We start from the raw sequence: 23,582 nt of genomic DNA on the forward strand, positions 1-23,582 counted from the left end.
TCTGCAGAGCCTGGGACGCTAAGTGAATCTGGCTATGTCCCCAGGAGTGGGGGCGAGATGCGGTCCTGTTTTTAGCCGCAGTGCTCTCCTCATCAGATTTCAGAGAAGCCAGACTGGGGTTTTTCCCGGCCCTGAGCCCTAGGCAGAGGCAGGATCTCCACGGGAAGCTCGGAGTGGGGCGGAGAGCCGCTCCGTTCTTCTACTCACGCCCCTCGGGTGGGCGGGGAGTCTTGAGCGAAGCACGCAGAAGGCAATGGGGGCGGGCCAGCAGGCGGGACTGCTCTCCCCGCAGTGACGTCCTGGGGGGCGGAGGGGCGACCAGCTGGCTCCACGTCTTCCCCTCCTCCTCCGGGTGCCGGGTCGGTCGGTTCCTCCGGGGATGCTGCTCCGGCGATTGCAGTTGTGCACGCCGCTGAAGGTCCACCCGCTCCACCTCGGTAGCGCCCGGGTGTCCGAGGGAGCACTAGAGCCGGGCCATGCAGCTGGGAGAGACGCTGCAGCCAGCGAGAGCTGTGCTGCTGGCCGTGCTGCTGGCCGGGCTCCGGGGCGGGACGGTTCGCCTGCTGAGCGGTGAGTGCGCTGTGGCGGGGGCTGGTTCCCGGGCGGGCTCGGCTGATGAACCACTGCACCCCAGCCGCTGCTGTCTTCAGAGCCGCCGTGCCACTTCTCTGACCTCTGTAGAGTGGGGCACGGGGGGTGAGGGAGTGGGGGCGACGATGCCCAACCTTACTAGTGGACTCAGCCCTTCTGCGCGCCCTGTTTCTAGGGCAGCAACCGCTCCGAGGCTGAGACCCGCGCGGGTTCCCTGCGTATACCGGATCGCTAGAAGTCCGTTCCTGGCTCAGGGTCGCGGAAACTCGGGGGAGGTAGGCTAGGTGGGGCAGTGAGCAAAGCTGCCCCAGTAGGCACAGACCCCAGGACCCTCACGCGGGTCGGCTCACAAACTCCCTTGTCCTGCGCCCAGGGAAGGTCTCCTGACCCCAGGGACGGCGGGTACCCTAGGGATTCTGGAGCGGCTGTGTCGTGGGAACCTAGCCTGTTTTTGCTGGTCTTTTAATGGGAGGGGGAGGGATGGCTGAATCCAACGCTTGGAATAAGAGCGCTTGGAAACCTGAAAGTAGCCCAGTTTGCGCGGGACAAGCCCCGCCCGACTCCGAGGAATGACTCTCTGCTTTCTTCCTCCTGTCGTGTCTCTGCAGCCTCGGACTTGGACCGCAGAGGAGGTACTGTGCTTTGACTTCTTGCCTCTTCCATTGGTTCCGCATGTCGGGGGTAGAAGGTCCGTGCTCCTTTCTTTTTCAGGTCCGCCTCCCAGGCGACAGACCGGCCAAGAGGGATGGAGGAGAATGAAAGCCTGCACTCTGTTATCGTGCTTGCGCAGCTGATTGAAAAAAAAAATCTAAAGTTGGTTTCAGGATGGGGTGGGGTGCTGGGTGGCAAAGGGGAAAGAGTAACCGAATTGGGCTGCTTGGGCTCTGTCATTGGTAGTGGGGAACAGAAGGCCCTCCCACCCTTCCCCTTCCAGCAAAAAAAAAAAAGAGAAAGACTTCCTGAAGGCAGGGAAACCAGCTGTGTTCCTGGGCCTCCTTCCAGCTCTGGCTCTCTCTCTGGCACTCACCACCTGACTTGGGATGTGGGGCCAGGCTGGACCATACAGGAAACTCCTTTAAGCTGTTATGTTTTCCCTTGATAATCCAACAGTGTTTAGCGGGGACTACCAGTACATTCAACTCCAGTTTATGTTTTGCTGGTAACCAGGTTGGGGGTGCTGGGGTTCATGCATTTTGTCTTTTCCTGGCTCATTTGGAGCCACCTCTAAGGACTCACAGAAGCTGGGCTGGCTCAGCCTTCTCCCTAGGCAGCAGCCCAGCCGCAGCCTCTCTGGCCATTGGTTCTAGTTTGTCTGGAATACATCTTTAGTGAAAATGTCCCGCCTATTTCTGGCAGACCATTCCTATTAGAGTTTATTTAGCAATAGCAGAATGACACTCAAAGGAAGAAGATGCAAAACTCTCATAACTTGTTGCTTACTGAGAAATTCTTTACCAAAGTGATGAAAAAATAAATAGAAAAAAAGAAATCACAGGACTTTTCTGAATTTATCTGCATGTGCTCTGTTCCCATTTAGCACCTTATTCTGGACAGTACTGAGAATAATGAATGCTCTCTGGCTCCCTGCACAGCTGCAAAACAAGTGGGGCAAATGAGAACATTCCATGAGGGCTGGGAAGAGGTTCTCAAACACAAATCATTTATTCCTTGCTTTGTGCAGCAATGTACACCCACAGCCCATGATTTGGCTCTCCACTGCAGGGGATTCCCTTGTTGAGATTTGGCATTTACTTTGTATATCTGGATCCAGAAACACATGCTCTCTGCTCCTATGGGATAGGATGTGGCATTTGTTTCCATATTCCCAGCACTTATCACAGTGCCAAGCACAGACCATACACTCAATACATGTTGACTAAACAAAGGAATAATGAGGCTACTGTTTCAGGTGTGGCAAGGCTCCAGGCACCCAGACACAAGCTTGAGTGGTGGGTGCTGGTAAACAATTAGTTGTTTGCTGCTCAGTAGAATCCCATCTGTTTGTCTAAGATGGTCTTCTGCCCTTCAGGTGTCAGTCAGATGAAACTCATTATATAGGCTCCCAGTGCAACCTGAGCCTGAGGGAATGGGGAGTGGGCAATACAGTTCACTGGTTACTGGCATGACTTGTAATTAGATCTGGGCTCTGACTTAGGTGATGCTACTGATAGTTATGTGACCTTAGTCAAATTACTTAATTTCTCTAAACCTCAGTTTTTGCATCTATAAAGTAGGGCATAAGCACAACCACATCAGGGGCTTACTCTAAGAGTTCAATGAGATAAATAATGTGTGTAAATGTAAAAAACTTTAGCACAGTTCATGGCACATAGTGAAAGTTCGGTAAACCTTAGATGTCTTTAGGCAAGATCAGTAGCAGAAAACCTCATGGATCTGATGCTCATAGCTTCTGTTTATACCATAGACTGGATGAATTATCAGTCCTGCCACATGAGCAGAGAAGCCCACACCCAATTTCAGAATGCCTCCCTTACCTGAGAGAAGAGATAACTCACTTAAAGCCACACTATCCCCTGACACACCCTAATGGCATGAAATGATTTGTGTGCCTTTAAGTAAAACAATACGTTTTCATCTACCTCTCTTTTAGAAGATAGTCAAGGATGTCTGCTGTTTAGCAATCTACAATGGTACAAAAAAGCATGGAGATCCTACATGATATGGTTTAACTCACCACATCTCCAATCTGGCAGGCATGTCAATTTGCTCTGGGAACCCTGTTATCACAACAGTCCATGATGAGTAATCAGAATGCCTGCCCTAGGAATGGCTTTATTCACATGCTTCCAAGCATCCCTACCCTGGTATACTTTGGTTAACAGTGAAATAGGTTGAATTCTTTTTTCTCTAGGCCAGCCAGTCTGCCGGGGAGGAACACAGAGGCCTTGTTATAAAGTCATTTACTTCCATGACACTTTTCGAAGACTGAACTTTGAGGAAGCCAGAGCAGCCTGCTGGAGGGATGGGGGCCAACTAGTCAGCATCGAGACTGAAGATGAACAGAGACTGATAGAAAAGTTCATTGAAAACCTCCTGGCGTCTGATGGCGATTTCTGGATTGGGCTCCGGAGGCATGAGGAGCAGCAAAGCAACAGTACAGCCTGCCAGGACCTTTACACTTGGACTGATGGCAGCATTTCAACGTTCCGGTGAGTGCGAGACCCACAGTGGCTAACTCACTTGACATAACTCAAGAAGAAGCAGGCTAGATCCATGGTGCCAGGTCAGTGAGGAGGAGAAGGCTGACCCAGGCAATAGCCCTGAGGAGACAACAGCATGAGAATAGTGCTGACCAAAGCTGTGTGGTGAAGGTGATGACAGCCTTGATCTGGGCCCAGCTCCTAGCCAATGAGCTCTGTTCAGGAGGGTGTGGCCTAGAAGCATTGTTTCAATGGCATGCAATGCTTCAAGTCAATGGTTCTGGCTATTTGGCTTTTTGGACTAGAACTCCAGTGAGAGATGAAGGTCTATGGGGCCAAGACTTAAAATAGGGCTCCAGACCACAGGGAATCATAATGATGGGCAAGAAATCAGAGCCAAGATCTAGTTCTATGGATTGGCCAAGAGAGAAATTAAGGAAGCCTGCAGTTTTAAACCCACACCCTACCCTGGCACCACGGCATTGCGTTCACCTTCCCACCACCCCAGGAAATGCAATGACATGGACAAACATGAAAAAATATGTAATTAAAAGGCAGACAAGACTGGCAAAATATTGTAGCAAAGTTAACAAAGACTATCTTCTTGTGAGTTTAGATAAAAGTCAATAAAACACTTAAAGTTCATAAAACCCCAAAAGATAAAGATGCAAAGGACCTAAGCAGACATTTCAGAAAATACAAAACCTTACTGGTAAACAATCATGTGGAAAACAGTTTAAACTCATTATCAATCAAAAGAATGAAGGTTAAAATATATCTTTTTTACCTATTACATTTAAGACAACATATCAGCATCTATCAAAGTCTACCCATTGTGCGGATCAGATTCACAACTTCATTAAGTTTCAGGAGTCCCTCCTTCCGGACTCTCATTGGCATCCCTTCCTAGGAGAAACCTGAAAAAGCAAGGCTAATAAGACGAACAGCACCCCCACCACTGCAGCTGATCTCAGGGCCACAATGGACACATAGTCACCTCCCTCCTCTGCTACCCAGCACAGCTTCCCCACACCTTCTGATCAGGGGCTGTGGGACTCTCATCACTGCACTTCTAAAGCTAGAGTGATTGCATTTTTCCATTTATCATCAAAATTGGGCACATGAGTACCAGCAGGTACCCAAATAGATAACCTGGGTGCCAAATATGTTTCTCTCTGCCCATAATGTGTAACCGCAGATATACGTCCTCCTCATGATTAGGATCAGTTAACCCCTGATAAGATAATAGTCCTCTTCTTGCCTACTGGTCCGTGGACACAAGGATCCCGGAATGCCCAAGTGGCAGCCATAGCTCATAGTTCAATAAGGCTCTTACTATTTCTACTAATGGGTACCCTTTGGATACCAAGCCCTTTAAATTCATAGAGTCCAGCATTGCAGAGACAAGAAGTACAAATTCCCCAAGTGGGTCACGACAAGTGACAATAATCAGAGCTACTCCCACTTCCACCCCTAGGCTCTCAGACCTATATATTCTTACTCTTGGGGACACAGGGTTTTAGAAAGATCACTGATTCAAAGTGTACACTGCATCTGGGAGGATGGTGTCCTGTTCTCACAAAGTATTGTCTCAAAGCTAGTGTGTCAGCTATGTTTCGAACGGCTCTTCTATCACTGTTGAGCTGGCCGCTTCAGGATAATGAATATATGAGACGACTAGCAAATCCATGGCCAGGTGCCCTCTCCCACCCCTCCTTCGCTATAAAGTAGGCCCCGTGGTCTAATGAGATGTTACTTGGGATCCTGTGCTGGTAGGCCAAATACTGTGTGTATAAGCCTTTGGATAGTGATGCTGACTATGGCGCTGAGGCAGGAAAGGCAAACTCATACCCAGATTGTGTGTTTATTCCTGTCAGAATGAGTCAATGGAAGGAGAACAATGTAGTCTACTTGCTACCAAATGCCAGGCTGCTCTCCTAGGGTTGGTACTCTTTCAGGGACTTAACATCTATCTCTGTTGCTGGCAGGTTGGATGTTTGACAGTTGCTAGATCATCCGTGGAGAGCGGGGACCAATACTGTTGAGCCCATGCATAGTGTTCACCCTGCCACAATGGCTACTCTAGTGTGTTATCCAGTGCGCCAGCACTGGGGCAGCTAACAGGCTGGTTGACATCAGCTGGCTGAATCATTTTGTCTCCCTCGTTGTTTAGGGTCTCTTCCATGATAGATGCTTTCTGGTGGGCTTCAACATGTGACAGTCTCATACTTTATGCCTATTCCCATATGTCTGTTCACATCACTTTATGTCTTTGGGCATCCATGTGGACTTGCACCTTGGGTACAACAGTCTCAATAATAGTTGGGTGTTCCTCTCTTCCCAGTGCATGGTTCCTTGAGTAGATGGCCATAGGTTCCTTTGGGAGAACAGGGGAAATTGTCACCACATGCGCCTGCCATGGTGTTACAGGGCTCTTCCTCCTTGGAACCTAGCCTCTCCTTCTATCAGTGAGTTCTGAACCTGAAAGCTGGCTCCAGTCCCAAAACCAGGTGCCAGGTATAATATTCTATCTAGTCTATCATCTGTGAAATGAAATAACAAAGTCATAAGGCAAGCCAGTTTAGGAGTCCACAAACAGAGTTGGAAATGGCCCAGAGGTAACCAGTGAGGAGCTGAGCCCAGCCCCAGACACCTGTCCAGGCACAGGGTCCAGCAGCACTGCAAGGGCAGCTGTTGCCCAGTGGGTACAGCAAAGGATCTTCCTTTTGGTAGATGACAATGCAGCACCCAGGCAGAGCCATGATGGGGTGCTTTGAAGAGACCTGTCTCTTAGCTCTCTCCTAAGGAGGGGCTCTGACAAGAGTAGGCAGAGCAGCAGGGCCCTGCTGATAATCTGAACATCAGGGCAAGATCTGGGTGCTGGAAGGAAACAGCTTAAGTGGGTAACCAGGTAGACTAGAGCCCAGCCCTGGGTCAGTACACGGGGTGGGTGCTCACAGCGCTTAGACTCTCTATAGAATCCCAAACCTGGCACCCACATGTCCAACAATGGCAGCACCATTTAGCAGCAAGTACCACTGGATAGTGGAGCAGAGGCTGCTAATGCATCCCATCCAGGAGGCAGGGAGACAAAGACAAGAAATCTAGCAGTGCCGGCTGACAGAGGGCTGTCAGCCTGATGAACTGGAAACAGCTGAAAAAGGCTACATGGGCCTTCCACTCTTGTCCCCGCCCCCTCACCTGCTTTGACAGTCTCTACATTTTGGAAAGTCTTCCCCCGGGGCTGGGGAAGTCAGTTCTGGCCAATTAAACAGTGTGAGTCGATGGGAGTAGGGCAAAGTCTGGAGGAGATAAGTCAGGCATCTAATTTGTAAAAAAGAAAAACAAATCTAGTTATCAAAAAGCAAGCAAGAAATAAGATCATCCAGTACTGCTAGCTCCTGTTTCACATACTTAATTTGCAGAAATCATATGGTAATATATTTCTCCCTTCCTGCAAAGCAGTTGTGGCAATTGTCAGATGATTGATTGCCCATAGTAGAAAGCCTGTGACTGCTGTTACTGGCAATTCTTCAGTTCCTTTCTCTTTCTGTATCGTGTTCTGAAGCAGAATCTTAAGTTCATGGCTCGGTGGAATTTGATGTCTGGTGGTATCCTTCTCCAATTGCCTCTACTATTGACCCCTTTCCTACAGGAACTGGTATGTGGATGAGCCTTCCTGTGGCAGTGAGGTCTGTGTGGTCATGTACCATCAGCCATCAGCACCCACCGGCATCGGGGGCCCCTATATGTTCCAGTGGAATGACGACCGATGCAACATGAAGAACAATTTCATTTGCAAATACTCTGATGGTAATGAATCCTCTCCCATATTATGTGACTGAATCTCAACTTCCTTCCTCATTCCGTAAGCTGCTAGTTCCACAAATTTGTTACGTGGTCTCTGAAAAGCTTGTTGAAAGTGCCCGCAGCTGAACACTGGGAATTCTTATAAAGGGAAATGTAGTGGCCCCGCCTCGTGCAGGAGGAATTCTAGCAAAGGAGAGAGGGGCAGCAGATGTGAGGAGAAGGGATGCAGAAAAGAAAGTGTCTAATTTATGTATAATAAAGCAAGAATTATGAGAACTTCAGGAAACAAAAAACCTTCTAAGTGGACAGTTATAAATTCTTATTCTTTCCACATGTGATATTGGCTGTAGGAGCTTGGAATAAAGAAGAAACATGCTAGGAGCCGACCATTGTTCCTACATGTCTTCTAACAGCCATGTGAGATTATTTCCTGGGGCTTTAAGGATACAGAATGATAACCAGAGGTGGTAGATGATAAAATACACCAATTTTACTGGCTTCGGGCAAAGAGCAGACATGCTGATGAGCTCGAACTCCCATATGTACCTTGCAAATTCAACGGCACTTGCTTCTAGATCTGTCAAGGTTTGGGCTCTGAGACTAGGTCATTCTGCTGGAGTTTCTCACACTCCACTACAAGTGACTTGGATATAAACTTGAAGTGAGTTTTTTTGTTATTTGTTTGTTAATCCTTACCTGAGGATATTTTATCCATTGATTTTTTTTTTTTTTTTAGAGAAAGTGGAAGGGAGGGAGGGAGGGTAAGTGGGGGAGAGAGAGAGAGAAACATCTGTGTGAGAGAGACAGATTGATTGGTTGCCTCCTGCATGCACCCTGACGGGGCCGGCGATTGAACCTGCAACCCAGGTACATGCCCTTGACTGAGAATCAAACCTGAGACCCTTAGGTGCTCGGGCCGATGCTCCGCACTGAGCCACACCGGCCAGGGCTAAAGTGTGTTTTGCTGTTTCCTGGACTTTTCTCACCTCTGTGAAGCCAACTGCTTGGCTCCAGTTGTGCATCATTTCCAACAGGAGCAGAATGACGTGTTATATCTAGTTGGTTACTAAATAATTCTATCATTTTAAAATTGTTTGAATTGGACTATGCTTTTGCTGCCATTTTGTTGCTGAAAGGTTTCTTTTCTTTCTTTTTACCCCCTCAAGCGAATTGTTTTCTCCAGAGACCTGGCCTACCCACCATACAGAGGTGTCTTAGGCAAGTGATTGCAAAGAGGGAGGCTGTCTTAGCAGGTCACTTTTCAGAGCAATGAAAGCAAGAGAGAGAGAGAGAGTAAAGAGAATAAGTAAATACATGAAATATGGTAAAATGATAACATTTGGGTGGAGGATATATGGGAATTCTTTGTATTATTCTTTCAAATTTTCATAAATCTGAAATTACTTCAAAATACGAAATTAAAAACAAAGTAATTTCCTCTGGGACACCTTCCAGGGCCCTCAAACTAGGTTAGGTGACCCTCCTCTGAGGATCCTAGCACCTCACACACACAGTACTCCAACAGCTTGTTTACAAGTCTGTCCCCTTCCCTGCATGGTTGGCATGAGTTCTGCAAACATACATCTTTGACCAATGAATCCCTTCACTTGATGGATTAGGAGACATTCATCCAGTGTGGTTCAAACAGGATGGCATACCATCCATTATGCCAGAGGCAAGGGACAAATTGAATAACATCTAAAACTATGTTTGACAACATGACCACGCAGGGTAGGTGGCCTTGTAGCCGGATCAGAGACTTGGTTACTTCTGGGCATGCTAGGGGCAGAGGCAGGGCTGGTGAAAATCAGAGACAAGTAATTGGAGGCAAAGCATTGCAGATGCACCGCAGGATTGCAGATGCACCGCAGGACTGCAGGAAAAGCCACGTTAACACGCCAACTGGTGCGGTTTTCAGTGCACTGAGCCATGGAAAAACAGGAAATGAACAGATCACATAACGTTATTGAATATGCTTTGTATTGTAACGTCATATCACAAGATCAATATTTATTAGTATTGTCCTGTATGTCCATATTTTATGGCCAAACTGTAGAGTGTAGGAGCCTTAGAGGGATGGGGCCATTTCTCATTTGCTGTTTTATCTCCATTACCTAGCACAGAGTTTGTCTTCTTGTGACTTTAATTTTCATTTGAATTTATGTGATTCAAATCCCATTTCAGCTACTACTTAATAGCTGAGAGACGAGACATGTAATCTCCCTGTTCCTCAGTTTCCTTGTGCACAAAATCAGAGTAATAATAGTACCTGCCTCATAAGGCTGTTATCAGGATAAATTGTGCCTGTTTTTAAGACACGATGATGTTTCTGTCATATAACATGCACTACATAAATGCTTTTAAAAAGAAATTCATGGATTTGCATCACCTCTACAAATTTATGAATTTATGAGAAGATGAATAAGTTTTCTCTCTGAATAGCTTTGACATTCTGGCCTTAGACTGTGACTCCTAAAATCTTGCCCTTAAAAACCTCCATCCCGAGGAATCGCAAAGTATCTGATTAGCATGAGAATGACTGACAATGCAAGGGGTAGACACACTCCCAGCCAACAGTAAAAACATTGAATGCAGGCTGTCCATGCAACCTGACTTTCCTGAGGCTCTCTCAAATATTTACGATGACTCAGAGTTCTAGACCACCAGTCTTTACCTAGGGGCTGGCCAGTGGTCTACTTAGCCCCCCACCTACTTCCTCTGCTTGGAGATCAATGTTGGTTGCTTTCTAAAACATCCCAGTAGGAATTGCTATGCTGTCTTGGATTGCTGTGAAATGACCCAGGCTTGAGGGTAGTGGGTAGGAAGGGGAATTGTTGCTGAAACTAGATTAGCCGTCTGTTCATAAGAGCTGCAGCTGAGGGATGGTACAGAGAGGTTCATTATACCCATCTTTCTATTTTTGTGTACATTTGGAAATTCTCATATTCAAAATTTTCAAAATACTTTTTAAAAAAGAAAAAAGTGTCCAAGCAAAGCTGGGGGAGGGCTAGTCTTTGTGCACAAGCGATCTTTTTGACTAACTTCGTCTAGTAACACCAAGATAGTTTATTGATGACTGAAGAAACAAATAAATGGGTATCATGATCTGGCCAATTTCATTCAGTTGGCATGGAAATTTAGTTATCATTTTTATTTTTGTTTCTTTTAGCTGCAGAGGAACCAACAGCTCCTTCCATGGGGCTGGGAGGTAAGCTGGTCTTTTGAGATTTGGGTTAATTTGGGCTGTTTTACAGTCCTTCTTCATAGGTTAGAACCATGTGATCTGTAGACCAGATTATTCATCAGAAATATCACTGGTGTTTACCTAGAACATTTAAACAGGTAAACACCACCTGCAGTCATGCACTGGTCTCGCTCTCCAGTGTCGTCTGTTTCTCTCAAAGCTGAAAGGAACAGTTCCAAATTGGTTTGAGATGTTACTTGTCATTATTGACAATATGAAAGGAATAACTCGATCTGTTTAAATAAGTGAGCCAATCTGATCATTTATGGTCCCAGAAGCGAGTCATTGGCCTTCCCCTGAGCACCCTAGTCCTTCGTTGAGGCCAGCCACCTGCTGGTTGTTTCAGTACATAATTCTTGGTAGCAAGAGTCTCACCAGAAAGATAAAGGCAATTAATCCTCTATGCCAGCAAATGCCACCCTTTTCTTTCCTATGTTTATAAATGGCACTGGCCAAATTGCTACTGCCCTTTGGTGCTCTATTGAACCTGGTAGGACCTCATAGAATGTCCAGATTATGATGCCTTTCTCCAGGTTCTCAAATCCATGTATCTGTCTCCAGGCGAAAGAACAGAGCCAGCCACACCCATATTTCCAGAAGACAGAGAGAAAGAAGATGCCAAAGAAACATTTAAAGAAAACAAAGGTAGCTACAGAACTCTCCTGGAAAAAAATTGATAATGGGACTCTCTTGATCACAAATTATCCACAGTTATATTTCCTACTTTCTTCCTTCCCACTTAACAGTGGAACTAGACAGGGCATTTGTGACTTTGCAAAAGCTGTATTAAATGTTAGATTTCATCAGTGAAATATGCAAATGGAACCATCTTAAGAAAATAGGGGAAATTAGACTACAGAGGATGAAACATCTGCCTGCAGATGGAGCCTTGGGAACCACCTGGAAGTCGGGGGGAGGCAGACGGGGCTGAGACTGAGAGAACAGATGTAGAGAAATAAGAGCAGAAAGCCCCAGACCATGATGCGTAACATCCACGATTAATATTCATTTGTGAAACAAATAAAGGAAATGGGCAAAAACATTTAAAATGTTAAATCATAAAATATAAAAGGAAATGGGGTGATAAATTGGTGTGCTAATGGATTTTCAACCTGGACTCCTTGAGCTGTTTTTTCTATCCTCATCCCAGGATATGTTTATTGATTTGAGAGAGAGACAGAAACATGGATTGACTGCCTCCCATATGTGACCTTACTGAGGATTAAACCTGCAGTCTTTTTGGTGTATAGGATAACGATCCAACCAACTGAGCCACCTGGCCGAGGCTCCACCTTAAGTTTTAAGAGGGAGATCTGGGTTTTTGTTTCTGGACAACTTTAAAAAAACACTTCATTTCTCTGTGCTTCAGTTTAATCATTTGCATAATGAAAGTAATAACATTTTTCTCACCTACCTGAGAAACTGTGTCCATAAAATAAAATAGGATATTGCAATGCTGCAATGAAATTCTGACACGACCACCTCACGTTAGCACAGACCCTGTAGGTTCAGGGCTCAGGCCCCAACAAGACTGCCCTCACCTCAGATAGTGCCACCTGCACTTCTAATCAACTGGTTGTAAATCCAGGGGGTGCCCACACCACCCTCAGGTTCATTAATTTAGTAGAACAACTTACAGAACTCAGGAAAATGCTATACTTATGACTACATATTATTATAAAGGATACAAATCAGTACCAGCCAAATGAAAACACATAAGGTGAGGTCTGGAATGGTCCCCGCTGGGGAGCTTTGTGACCTCTCTCGCAGAATCAGGACACCTTATCACACTCTGAGCACACCGGTGTGTTTCCCAAGCAGAAGGCTCCTTTGAGCTTTGGTGTGCAGTTTTACAGTGTCATTACATTAGCATAATTCATTCGATGATTGGCCATGTAATTGAACTCGATCTCTAGGCCCCACTCCCTCCCCATCAGCCCCCATCCTGAGACATCTCTGTCAGCATAAATTCTGAAATGGTCTGAAGGGCTTATGAATAACAGTCACTCTTATTACCTTCTTAGACATTCCAAAGATTTAGAGACCCTCCCTCCTAGGAACCAGGGACAAAGGCCAATTAAATTTGTTATTCTGCAGCAGATAATAGGTGAAAATGTTTTGGTAAAAGTACACAGTGCATTGCAGAGATGGGTGGCATTTTTATTGCTCTTTGTGATTACAGTGGCATTTAAAGTGGGTTTTATTTTGTGTGTGTGCACCTGTCTGTTTGTCTGTCAGGTTTGCAGTCTCACAGAAAAACAAAGCAGTAGCCTCTGGGTAAATGGGAATCTTGGACAAGTAGGACTAGGAAAGGGGTCAGTCCCCAGTCCTTGATTCCCCCCAAATCCCCTTGAAAGAAAACTTTCTGGTTCTAAGATTTAAAGGACAGAAGGGGTCAGGAAAGCAGACTTTCAATCATCCCCACAATCACACTGTTCATGGGCCCAAATGGATCCAGCTAGTCTTAATCAGAAATGTTTGGGAAGTTCTGCAGTCTGATTCATGTGCTTCCAGTGACTTTCTCTGTCCTGGTAATAGCCCAGAGTCTTCTGGCTTGCTTCTTTTTCCCACCCTCTCCCTCTTCCCACCTTGAAAGCTGCCATTTCTGTGTTTAGAGTCAAAAACATCAACACTACCCAAGCAGCACTTTCTTTGTTAAGGAGAAGTATGAGAGAATATCTTTCTTCTGGGAAACAATTTAATTACCAAAACAGCCCTTCTGATATTTTACAAGACCCCAAAATTTAAACTTTATTACCTAGGGTAATACAACAGGTAGAAAATGCTCATTTTTTTAAACGAGATGCTCTTTGGAATACTCTGTGTCTATTGCGTTGCTTATACTTTTTAAAGCCTGTTTTGAAGCACATCAAACTATCTGCATATAATGCTGATAATATGCATTTTTCTTTTTAGAAGCTGCCTGGAATCTTGCCTACATCCTAATCCCCTGCATTCCCCTTCTCCTCCTCCTTGTGGTCGCAGCTGTGTGTTGGGTTTGGATCTGGAGGAGGAGGCAAGTAAAACCTTTGTCATGCAAACCGTTGTGTCTTCTGAACTCTGAATTTTGACATTGTGTTTACTTAACTAAAAGCCAGGACAGTGACAAGAGAACCACCACTGCAGATCTGAGAGCAAATTCTCTGCCCTGTGCAAGGCTTTCAGAAGTACCCAGCATTTGTGCTCAGTTGTGATTGAGAGTGCTCTTGCATTCTTGCATGTTTTTAAATGACTTGAGGGGTGAAACTGCTATTCTGTATCCACTCATCACTCAGTCAAGGGCTCTCAGAAATGCATGCCCTCAATCCAAAAATTTTTGTTGGGTGAGTGAAGGAATGAATACACCTCTTTCAGAGCATTTTGGCAGACATCTAAAACTACATCACTTTATTCAAAATGAAATAGTCAGATAGTTTTAATTGACTTTTCCTTCCATTAAACATACAATTGTGGATTGCAAAATAGCTACACTAACAGCCTAGGGTAACTCTGCTGATGGATCAAATGCTACCATTTTTGAGATGCCCAGAGCTTCCCAGCTACCTTTTTATTCCCCATTATCATGGTACACATAGAAGAAGGCTGGTGTGCTCACTTTACAACAGGAAACCTAAGGTCCAATCTAAAATTTGATGCCTGTTGATGACCAATTTAAGATGAATTAGTAAGATTCCAGTGTAGAAACTTCTTCATTTAATAACGACTTTCTTAGAGAATTAAAATTGAAGCAGTTAATACATGTGGAATGGGCATATAGTAAACACTCAAAAATGTTAGCTCTTACTATGATCATTTTCATTAGTTAATTCCTTTTAATCTGAAACTGAATTCAGTTCAAAAAATTACAAATATATTTTACAACTGTTTACTCTGCAGTTGGTTCTTGATTTCCCTGCCTTACTCTGTCTATTCAGCACCACACCAGGGGTTGGGGACTGTAGTTCTGCTCCGGAGTCTGTTCAGAGGGTTTTAACTCTCTTTGTGCCACCAACTTCTGCAGCAGCCTGGAGAAGCCTATCGACTCTTTACCGGAACCATACTTTTAAGTGCATAAAATAAAATGCACTGGATTATACTATTATATAATTTAGCAAACTATTTCCAAAAATGAATGTAATTCAATAATATATGTGCCTCTATTTTAGTGGTGGGTATAATTATCATAACTTTGAAGTTACTTTAAGATATCTGTTATAACTGTAATGTGATACAAAAATATCCATGATTTCTGTTGTTTATCATGTCAAAGATATTTACTAATTCTACTCTGGTTTATTATCTACATTTAGAGTTGAAGGACATGCTATTTTCACTTAGAGAAGAATTTTTTTTAATGTGATATCTTTCCCCATCCAGTTCTATTCATGGATGCTCTGGGGACTCTGGGGGGCCCAGGTCAAGCTCCCCTGTTCTATGCTCTAGCAGCAGTGAATGGTAGACACACAATCGATTTGAACATAACAACACTTCCCTGTTTTGTTACCCAGCCCCCGGCAGGTAAGTGTAGGCAGGTGAGAAGTGCAGCTGGTGACTGCCCAGGACGATGCCTGAGCTGAGGCAGCGCCACTCTCGGTCCCCTTGTCTGAAGTACTCAGCCCAGTTTTCTGCCCTAGGAGACGGGCGCAGCCAGGCCCCAGCACAAAGCAGCAGCACACCGCCTGGCCCTCTCCTCATGCGGGACACAGCCCGGACCTGGAGGTTTACAAAGTCATCCGGAAACAAAGCGAAGCTGATTTAGCCGAGACCAGGCCAGATCTGAAGAACATTTCATTCCGAGGGTGTTCGGGGGAAGCGACTCCCGATGACACGGCCTGTGACTATGACGACATGGCTGTGAACACCTCGGAAAGCGGATTTGTCACTCTGGCGAGCATAGAGAGTGGCTTTGTGACCAATGACATTTACGAGTTCTCTCCAGACCGAATGGGGAGGAGCAAGGAGTCTGGATGGGTGGAAAATGAAATATATGGTTATTAGGACACATGAAAAACACTTAAACGGACAAGAATGGGAAAGAAAAGAAGTGAAATTCTATTTTCTACAAGGAAAACACTCAGAAGGCCTGATAAATGCGCATATCAGGTCCCAAGGGTGAGCATGTGGTCCCCATTTGTCCCCATTGAGTCCCCAAGATGTGGCTCTGTCCCTTATCCCAGCCCCTCACCCAGCTCTATCTGAGAAAGCAGGTTGCCCAGGGTCTAGCACCGAGTAGGAAGTAAGTGGCAGTCGGTTGGTTATGGCTGACTGGCAAGGGATGAGTTGTGGCTGTGGGACTTGGGACACCCGTCTCCAGGTGGTTTCTCTTTCTCTAGACAACAGCTGATGTCATCAGGATGAGGCAGCAATGACAAGATTTCAAAGCCTCCATGTGCTGGCACCCGGCCAGCCTGTGCATCCGCAATTTTTGCATCTGTTTTTTCCAAAGACTCAAATCACATAAAAAGCAGGAAGCAGAATGTTAGTCAGCCTGTGTCTACAGCCCTTCCTTTGCATGTGGCCTCGCAGGACCTTCTTTTCTTTCTCCTGACATTCAAACTGGGGAGTATTTTGGAAACTAAAAATGAAATTTGAGCCTTGACCTTTAGGCTGCTTTGTTCCCAGCCCTGGTCCTGTGTGTTTTCTGCTTGTGTGTGTGTGTTTCAGGGCAGCATCAACGTGCTATTACTATCATAATAATGACTCTTCCCTTTTGTTTTAAGAATCTGACAATATTTTTGGGCTCAAATCTAGAAAAGGCTTTGGGGCCTAACACTAGTCATTTACAATGTAGAGGTCTGAAGGCCATTATTTAAATCACCAGTAACCTCCTTCTATCAGTTTAATAATCCAATTATTTTAACCTTTCCTCATGTATATGATTTCTGTCAAGTTCGTAACTTTGCCTCATATGGAGCCCACACTAGATAAAGTTAGCTAGTCTGGGTCAGAGCCATGTCGAATCCAGTAGATTGTAGCCACTACCCGATGACCTGTCCTACTGGGACAGGGAAGGTGGTGGACAAAAATGTCACTGTGCTTGCTTCAGGGAAGTGTATTTTGTGGAGTTACAACATTTCAAGAGAAACTGACCATGTGGTCCAAAAGACTAATTCATTGCTCTAAAATATTCAACTCCCCATTTTGCTTCACACATCTTGGGTCTGTGATCTGTCGCCTTATCCCCGCTGTGTACCTCGACTCTGGCCACTATTAGGGTGCAAACTCTATGAGGGTAGGGACCCTATCTGCCCCATCAGCAATGGACCTCCTGCAATCAAGACAGCATCTTGCACAGAGCAGACAATCAATACCTTTGAATGGATGAACACTTCATCTTTCAGACTGTTCTAATAGCCTACATATTTCAAATGTGTAGGACCTGTTCTTCACATGCCACCAGGGTGGGGAGGTAATTGAGGTATTTCCATTTGAAAAGCACTCCCATTGCCTAGGAAGAAGGAACAGTGGTAACAAGTAAACAAGGCTGGTGACCTGTGACCGACTTGCTTTAGTCATGTCACTGAAACTTGAAGTGAGGACCCTCTGGAGGTTAGAATCTGAGGGCCCCTTCATCACCTGCCTTTTGTCATTCATGTGTTATCTGCACGGGGCCCACAGATTTCTTCCTTGTGGTTTACACGCATCCAGTTATCCAGTTTACCCTGCCTTAAATTATTCTATTTTTCTTTCCTCCTCACATTTACTAGCCTGAATTTGTCCAACTCCATTTCTATCTCTGATCATTGTACTTCGCTAATTTAACAAAATCTTATTAAGTGTTTATGTTCAAATTGGACGTTGAGTTTATTTATCTTGGTATCTAAAAATTCAGTACAGTAAACCTTTTCATCATTTAAAACCATAGTTCCCCAATTTTTTTTCCCACTGCGATACGCACAACATATGAAATGTATATATCAAATAAGTCCTTGGGGCTATCCACTTAAAAATAATTTATTAAGCACCTACTATGTGCCATACACTGTGCCGGATGTGACACACAGGCCAGGTGGGGATGCATGGGCATGTAGGGTACAGACATTTCCCAACACGCTGGTTAGAAAGCTCTTCTGTTCTCATATTATTCATTCATTCATCTATTCGAAAAGTTTTGCCCTGGCTGGTTTGGCTCAACGGTTAGGGTTAGAGTGTGGACCTTTCGGTTTGGCTTCTGGTCAAAGGAATGTAGTTGGGTTGCAGATTCAATTCTCCACCCTAGTTGGGGTGTGTTCGGGAGGCAACCAATCAGTGCGTCTCCTCACATTGATGTTTTTTTTTTCTCTCTCCCTCCCTCCATTCCTTCCACTCTCTCTAAAAAAAAAATGGAAAAAAATATCCTTGGGGGAGGATTAACAAAAAAGTTAAGTCATAGCTATTTTGTGTCAGGAAATATGCTAGGTGCTAAGCACATGACGGTAAATCAGACAGACGCAGGTTGTCTCATGAAGCTCACCCTCTAGTGAGGAAAGAAGACACATGAGAACATAAGTGAGGGTGAGAATTTGCCATAATTTGTTTTTAATTGTATACAACTCTTTCTTTCTTTTTATTTTTTATTTTGTACCCGATAATACTCTTCTATTTATCATCAGATAGAGTGGGAGGGAGAGAGACAGAGAGACAGAGGAACGTCGATGTGACAGAGCCACAAGGACTGGTTGCCTCCTCGACGAACCCACCGGGGATGGGGATGAACCGCAACTGAGATATGTGCCCTTGACTGGAATCGAACCTGAGACTCATTGGTTCACGGGTCGACATTCCAACCACTGAGCCAAACTGGCCAGGTCTGTGTGCAACTCTTTCTACTGTCCTTCCCCTTCCCCTTCCCTTTCTTTCCTACTTGTCCTGGACATTTCAGTCCTAAAGCCATTGGGGGTAGCTCAGAGGGAGGGGGGTATCCTTGGCCAGGGAGGTGGGGGGACTTGGTAGGTCATGATAGGGTGCCAGGCCCAAGTAGAGGGAGTAAGGTGTGCATGCAGAGGGCCGCCGTGGCTCAGGTGTGGCCTGCGTCAGTGAGGAGGCGGTCCCCACAGAGCTCGGGCCACAGCCACAGCAGAGTTGGGTTGCATACAGGGGGATTAACAAAATAAGTCAGCCTATTGCAGGTAAGAAGAGCCAGGTGCTCCATGTCAGAGATGAGAGGTGCAGGTAAAGAAGGGAGAAAACTGGAATGGAGTCTATGGTCTTAAATTAAAATTAGAAATTTTGGTGCGACCTCGTGGTTTTACACACACACACACACACACACACACACACACATTTCCAATTCTAGCACTCAGATCATGGCATAAGTAACATTCTCCATAAAAATCAACCAGGACTCCTTGAAAAATGGCTGATTTCCTGGCTAGAACAGGAAAAGTACTAGATTATCTCGGAAAATTGTTTGGTGCCAGAAAACAAGCAAGTTTTCAAAAATGATGGGACCATGTCAGTATATCACAGGCCAGCATATAGTGGCCCACATTGGCCCAATGCACGACAATTTAAGCATCAAAACAAATAATTATAATGATGGATTATAACCTACTGGACAAACGGGAAACCATGAGTCCACACTGATCTAAAAGAATCACTTGGTATTTTGACGAGGTATGGAATTCTTACATATTTTCAAAGTATCTGCCCCACAAAATGCTCACTCATTACAAAGGCAACACTGCATGCAGACCGACCTTAAATCAAATGATCAGTGTGAACATCGTCAATAACAGGACAAGCTGAAATTACATACCACCTGATCAGATACAATGAGGTGAACACAGCATCACATTTGCAATACTTCTGCCAAAGATGCGTAATCTGAATCTCATTCGAGGAAGCATCATGCAGAAACATTAAAATAGCTGCAAACTTTCAGTCTCAAGGTAATAAAAGTCAAAAAAGACTGACTAACTGTTTCAGAGTGAAAGAGACTAAAGAGAGTTGACAATAAAGACACTGTGTCATTCTGAACCAAGTCCTTATGCTATTAAATAAATTATTGAAACATCTGGCAAAACTTCGGTGGGCTGGGAGGACTACATAGCAGTCGTGTATTGGTGTCAGTTTCCTGCTTGGATAGCTCTATTGAGGTTACCTAAGAGGACGTCCTTGTCTGTGGGAAATACACATTCGAGTATTAAGGGATGATGGGACATCAGGTTGGCAACTTACTCTCAGATGGTTCTGGGGGGCAAAGTTCTTTGTACTGTATTTGCAACTTTTCTCTTAGTTTGAAATTGTTTGAGGGAAAGCATTTGCAAACTGTGGTACTATGATTATTGATAACATACTACCGGCAGTATGCTGATGTGGCTGAAAGCATTTGGTACAAGACCAAAATGAATCGTGGTTAAAGCTGTCAATCACCATTCCTGCCCCACCTGAAGCTCAATGCCCACACCCCACATTACTCATGTCCTTGCGGGTGACAGGGAGCCATGATGAGCACTTACTGATTTCCACTATCACTCCCAAAAGTCAATTCAGCCAACCCTTTCTTCCAAGATTTCCAACGGTGCCCTGGCCAGGTAGCTCAGTTGGTTAGAGTTTGTCCGAATATACCCAGGTTTCAGGTTTGATCCAGGTTAGGGCACATAGAAGAATTAACCAACGAATACATAAATAAGGGGAAAAACAACAAAAAAATACCGATGTTTCTCTCTCTTCTTTCCTCTCTCTATAAAATTGATAAATAAAGCCCTGTCCAGTTTGGTTCAGTGGTTAGAGTGTCAGCCCACAGACCAAAGGGTCTTGGGGTCGATTCCCCGTCAAGGGCACATACCTGGGTTGCAGGTTTGACCCCAGCCAAGTCAGGGTCTCTCAGGAGGCAACCAATGGATGTGTCTCTCTCACATCGATGTTTCTCTCTCTCTCTCTCTCTCTCTCTCTCTCGTCAATCTATCTAAAAATCAGTGGAAAAATATCCTTGGGGGAGGATTAAATAAATTTAAAATTTTTTTAAAAGATTCCCATCACTCCCTGTGAGAACACAAACAAATGGTGTGATCTAGACTAGAGAACCTCTAAGGTGACTTCCAGCTCTAAAAACAGTTGATTTCAACATGATAGTTTTCTAGCTCATTGTTGAGCGTGTCATGCCACACTGCTCCTGAACTCTGCTAAGACATACTGAATGGAGGGTACAAGCTGTAGCGAGAGTGCCAGATGAAGGCTTGGGAAATTGCATGCCCAGAGATGGAAAAGCCACAAAACCAATTCCTCTGTGCAGCCTGTGCTTTGTTCTTTCAAAGAGCAGTTAATGGTTAGTAATTGGCAATTAATCACAAGTTATTTTAGAACTCTGAATTTGAACAGCAGAAAGAAACAGTGTCTGAAATGAGTGACCAGAGCAAGAGCATCAGGAAAAACCAGTTTTTCAGAACAGAATAAGATCAGGTTAGGTCTCAAAAATATATAGATTTTGAAAATATAAAGTTGTTCTATATATATTATCACAAACTAGATACAGTCTCCCTCGCCACTTCGCGCTTCGACATTCGCGGCTTCAGTCTATCGGTTTTTTCAAACACTATACTATATTCTGAACGTGGAAGCGCGAAGTGGCGAGGGACGAGTGTATAAATAAAGAATCCTACTTCGAGGAAACTCATTGATCCCTGTAGAGTCTGGAACTGATCACCCGCGATAAACAAGGGCCGACTGTACTCTCATTTTCTATGGTGGGTTACATATTGTAATCAGGAAAATTTAGATCCCTTCAGAACAGCTCAAAGTTTGTGCTGTTACTTTTTTCGCATAAGACTTTTGTTTGGTTCAAAGTAAGATCAAATAGAATTCATAGTTGGTGTGATTAGTGGGAAAAGCCAATGAGCATTTCATACAAGTTTGTCCCAAAGTTGGAATCGGCTTTAATTATTTTCACCACCAGGTGGCAGTGTTAGAGAACCGTTGAAATGATTAGTACTTTTCATTAGTCTCTGGCAAGTAACTCCCTGTAGTTTATAAGAGAAGGGGCAGTAAAATGATATAATGAGAAAGAATACAGTATAAAGAAATCATCAAAATCCTGGGTTTTGGAATCAGACTGTCTAGGTCCTAAATCCTGTTTCTACCACTTACTGGCTAGGAAAACTATTGAATTATTTAAGCCTCACTTTCCTCAACTTCAAAATGAGGGTAACATTACCTACCTAAAACTGTTATTACATGAATAAAAATTATAACATTTATGCAAAGTATTGGCACATGTTATGGGTTGAGGTCCGTTTCATATATTTAAGTCCTAACCCCCAGTACCTCAAAATGCTATCTTCTTTGGAGACTAAGTCATTGCAGTTGGAATTAGCTCACGTGAGTGAAGTCATTCCAGTGGGCCCTAATCTGATGCGGCTGGTGACTTTATAAATGAGGCGATTAGGACACAAAGACATGCGCACAAGGAGAGCATCTTGTGAGATGATGGCAGAGACTAGGATGCTTCTACAAGTAGGAAATGCAGAGACTGCAGGCAAACTCACAGAAGCTAGCCGAGAAGCCAGAAACAGAGTCTCCCCCACAGCCCTCATAGAAACCAACCCTGCTGACACCTTGATCTCAGACTTCAGCCTCCAGAGCTGTGAGAAAAAGACATTTCTGTTGTTGGAGTCACCAGGTCTGTGGCCCTTTGTTACAGGAGCCCTGGGAAATATACAACATGTGATAAGTACTAAAATATTAGATACAGTTAGCTCTGTACAGTTTTAATCTAATTGTACTGAGGCAACAAGACTGTTACTTCTGTAAATTAGAGTGCATTTTCCAGCTATCATAAATTTATATCCCCCCTCTGCAAAATCATGGTATTCTGTGAAGCAACAGAAGGCAAAATCCCAGCAGAGACAGGGGGGTTTCAATGAAACACAAGAGGATGCCTGCTAACAATGAGAATTATAAGGTCTTCCCTGAATAGGGTCACACAGAGACTACACTAACCCTTGAGGGAGTGGATTTGGAGCCCCAAGATGTAGCTTGGGTCACTTGCTTGTAGAGTTGTTAGTTCTTATTAAAGGGGAGCCCCTGCCCTGGCAGGTGTGGCTCATTGGTTGGCGGGTCATCCCCTGCACCAAGAGGTAGAGGCTTAGACTCTGGTCAGTGCACACACCCTGGTTGCAGGTTTGATCACCCCCACCCCAACTCACCCCGCCCCCTGACAGGGCACATGGGGGAGGCAACTGATCCATGTTTCTCTCTCTAGAAAGAAATCAATATATATATATTTTTTTATCCTCACTCGAGGATATTTTTGTTTAGATAGAGTTGAAGAGAGAGGAAGAGAGAGAGAGAGAAACATCGACATGAAAGGGACACATCGAGCGGATGCCACCCATACACCAACCAGGGCCGGGGACAAACTGCAACCGACGTACATGCCCTTAGTGGGAACCGAACCCAGGTCTCTCTGGACCGCAGGCTGACGCTCTAACCACTGAGAGACCGGCCAGGGTGAAATCAATATAATTTATTAAAAAAAAAAAAAAAAAAAAGAGGGTCTTGTGCTGGTTGGAAGTTTAACTTTAATAAGCTATGACATCTCTCTTAATCTCACTGCATACATTTCATTTTCCTTTGACCCTAAAGAAGCGGGAAAGCACAGGAGGCAAAGAAGCTTGGTAGTCATTTGTTTTCTTTGCTAGGATCTAGAATAAATCTCTAACTGCTTATTTTCTTAAAGACTAAGATCAGCTAGGAAGGATTAAGGCTGAGGAATTACCTGAAGGCCCCACCCTATGCCACATACTTCTTCACACTTCCGCCCAGTCCCACCCCACACTACAAGGAGAAAAGTCTTAACTGAATCAGGCTGCAGTAGG

General features: G+C 44.6%; 1 protein-coding gene across 1 annotated transcript; it reads left to right on the plus strand.

The window, feature by feature from the left end:
- The first annotated feature begins 423 nt into the window (after nucleotides 1–423).
- On the plus strand, nucleotides 424–15,785 carry LAYN (layilin). Its single transcript, XM_036259425.1, has 8 exons — nucleotides 424–570; nucleotides 1,200–1,223; nucleotides 3,464–3,761; nucleotides 7,408–7,565; nucleotides 10,738–10,770; nucleotides 11,368–11,451; nucleotides 13,723–13,822; nucleotides 15,420–15,785. The coding sequence occupies exons 1-8, from the start codon at nucleotides 477–479 to the stop codon at nucleotides 15,781–15,783; spliced, it is 1,155 nt and encodes a 384-aa protein (XP_036115318.1). The 5' UTR covers nucleotides 424–476; the 3' UTR covers nucleotides 15,784–15,785.
- Nucleotides 15,786–23,582: the final 7,797 nt, after the last annotated feature.

This window comes from Molossus molossus, unplaced genomic scaffold, assembly GCF_014108415.1.
Source record: "Molossus molossus isolate mMolMol1 unplaced genomic scaffold, mMolMol1.p scaffold_m16_p_13, whole genome shotgun sequence".
Taxonomy (NCBI): domain Eukaryota; kingdom Metazoa; phylum Chordata; class Mammalia; order Chiroptera; family Molossidae; genus Molossus; species Molossus molossus.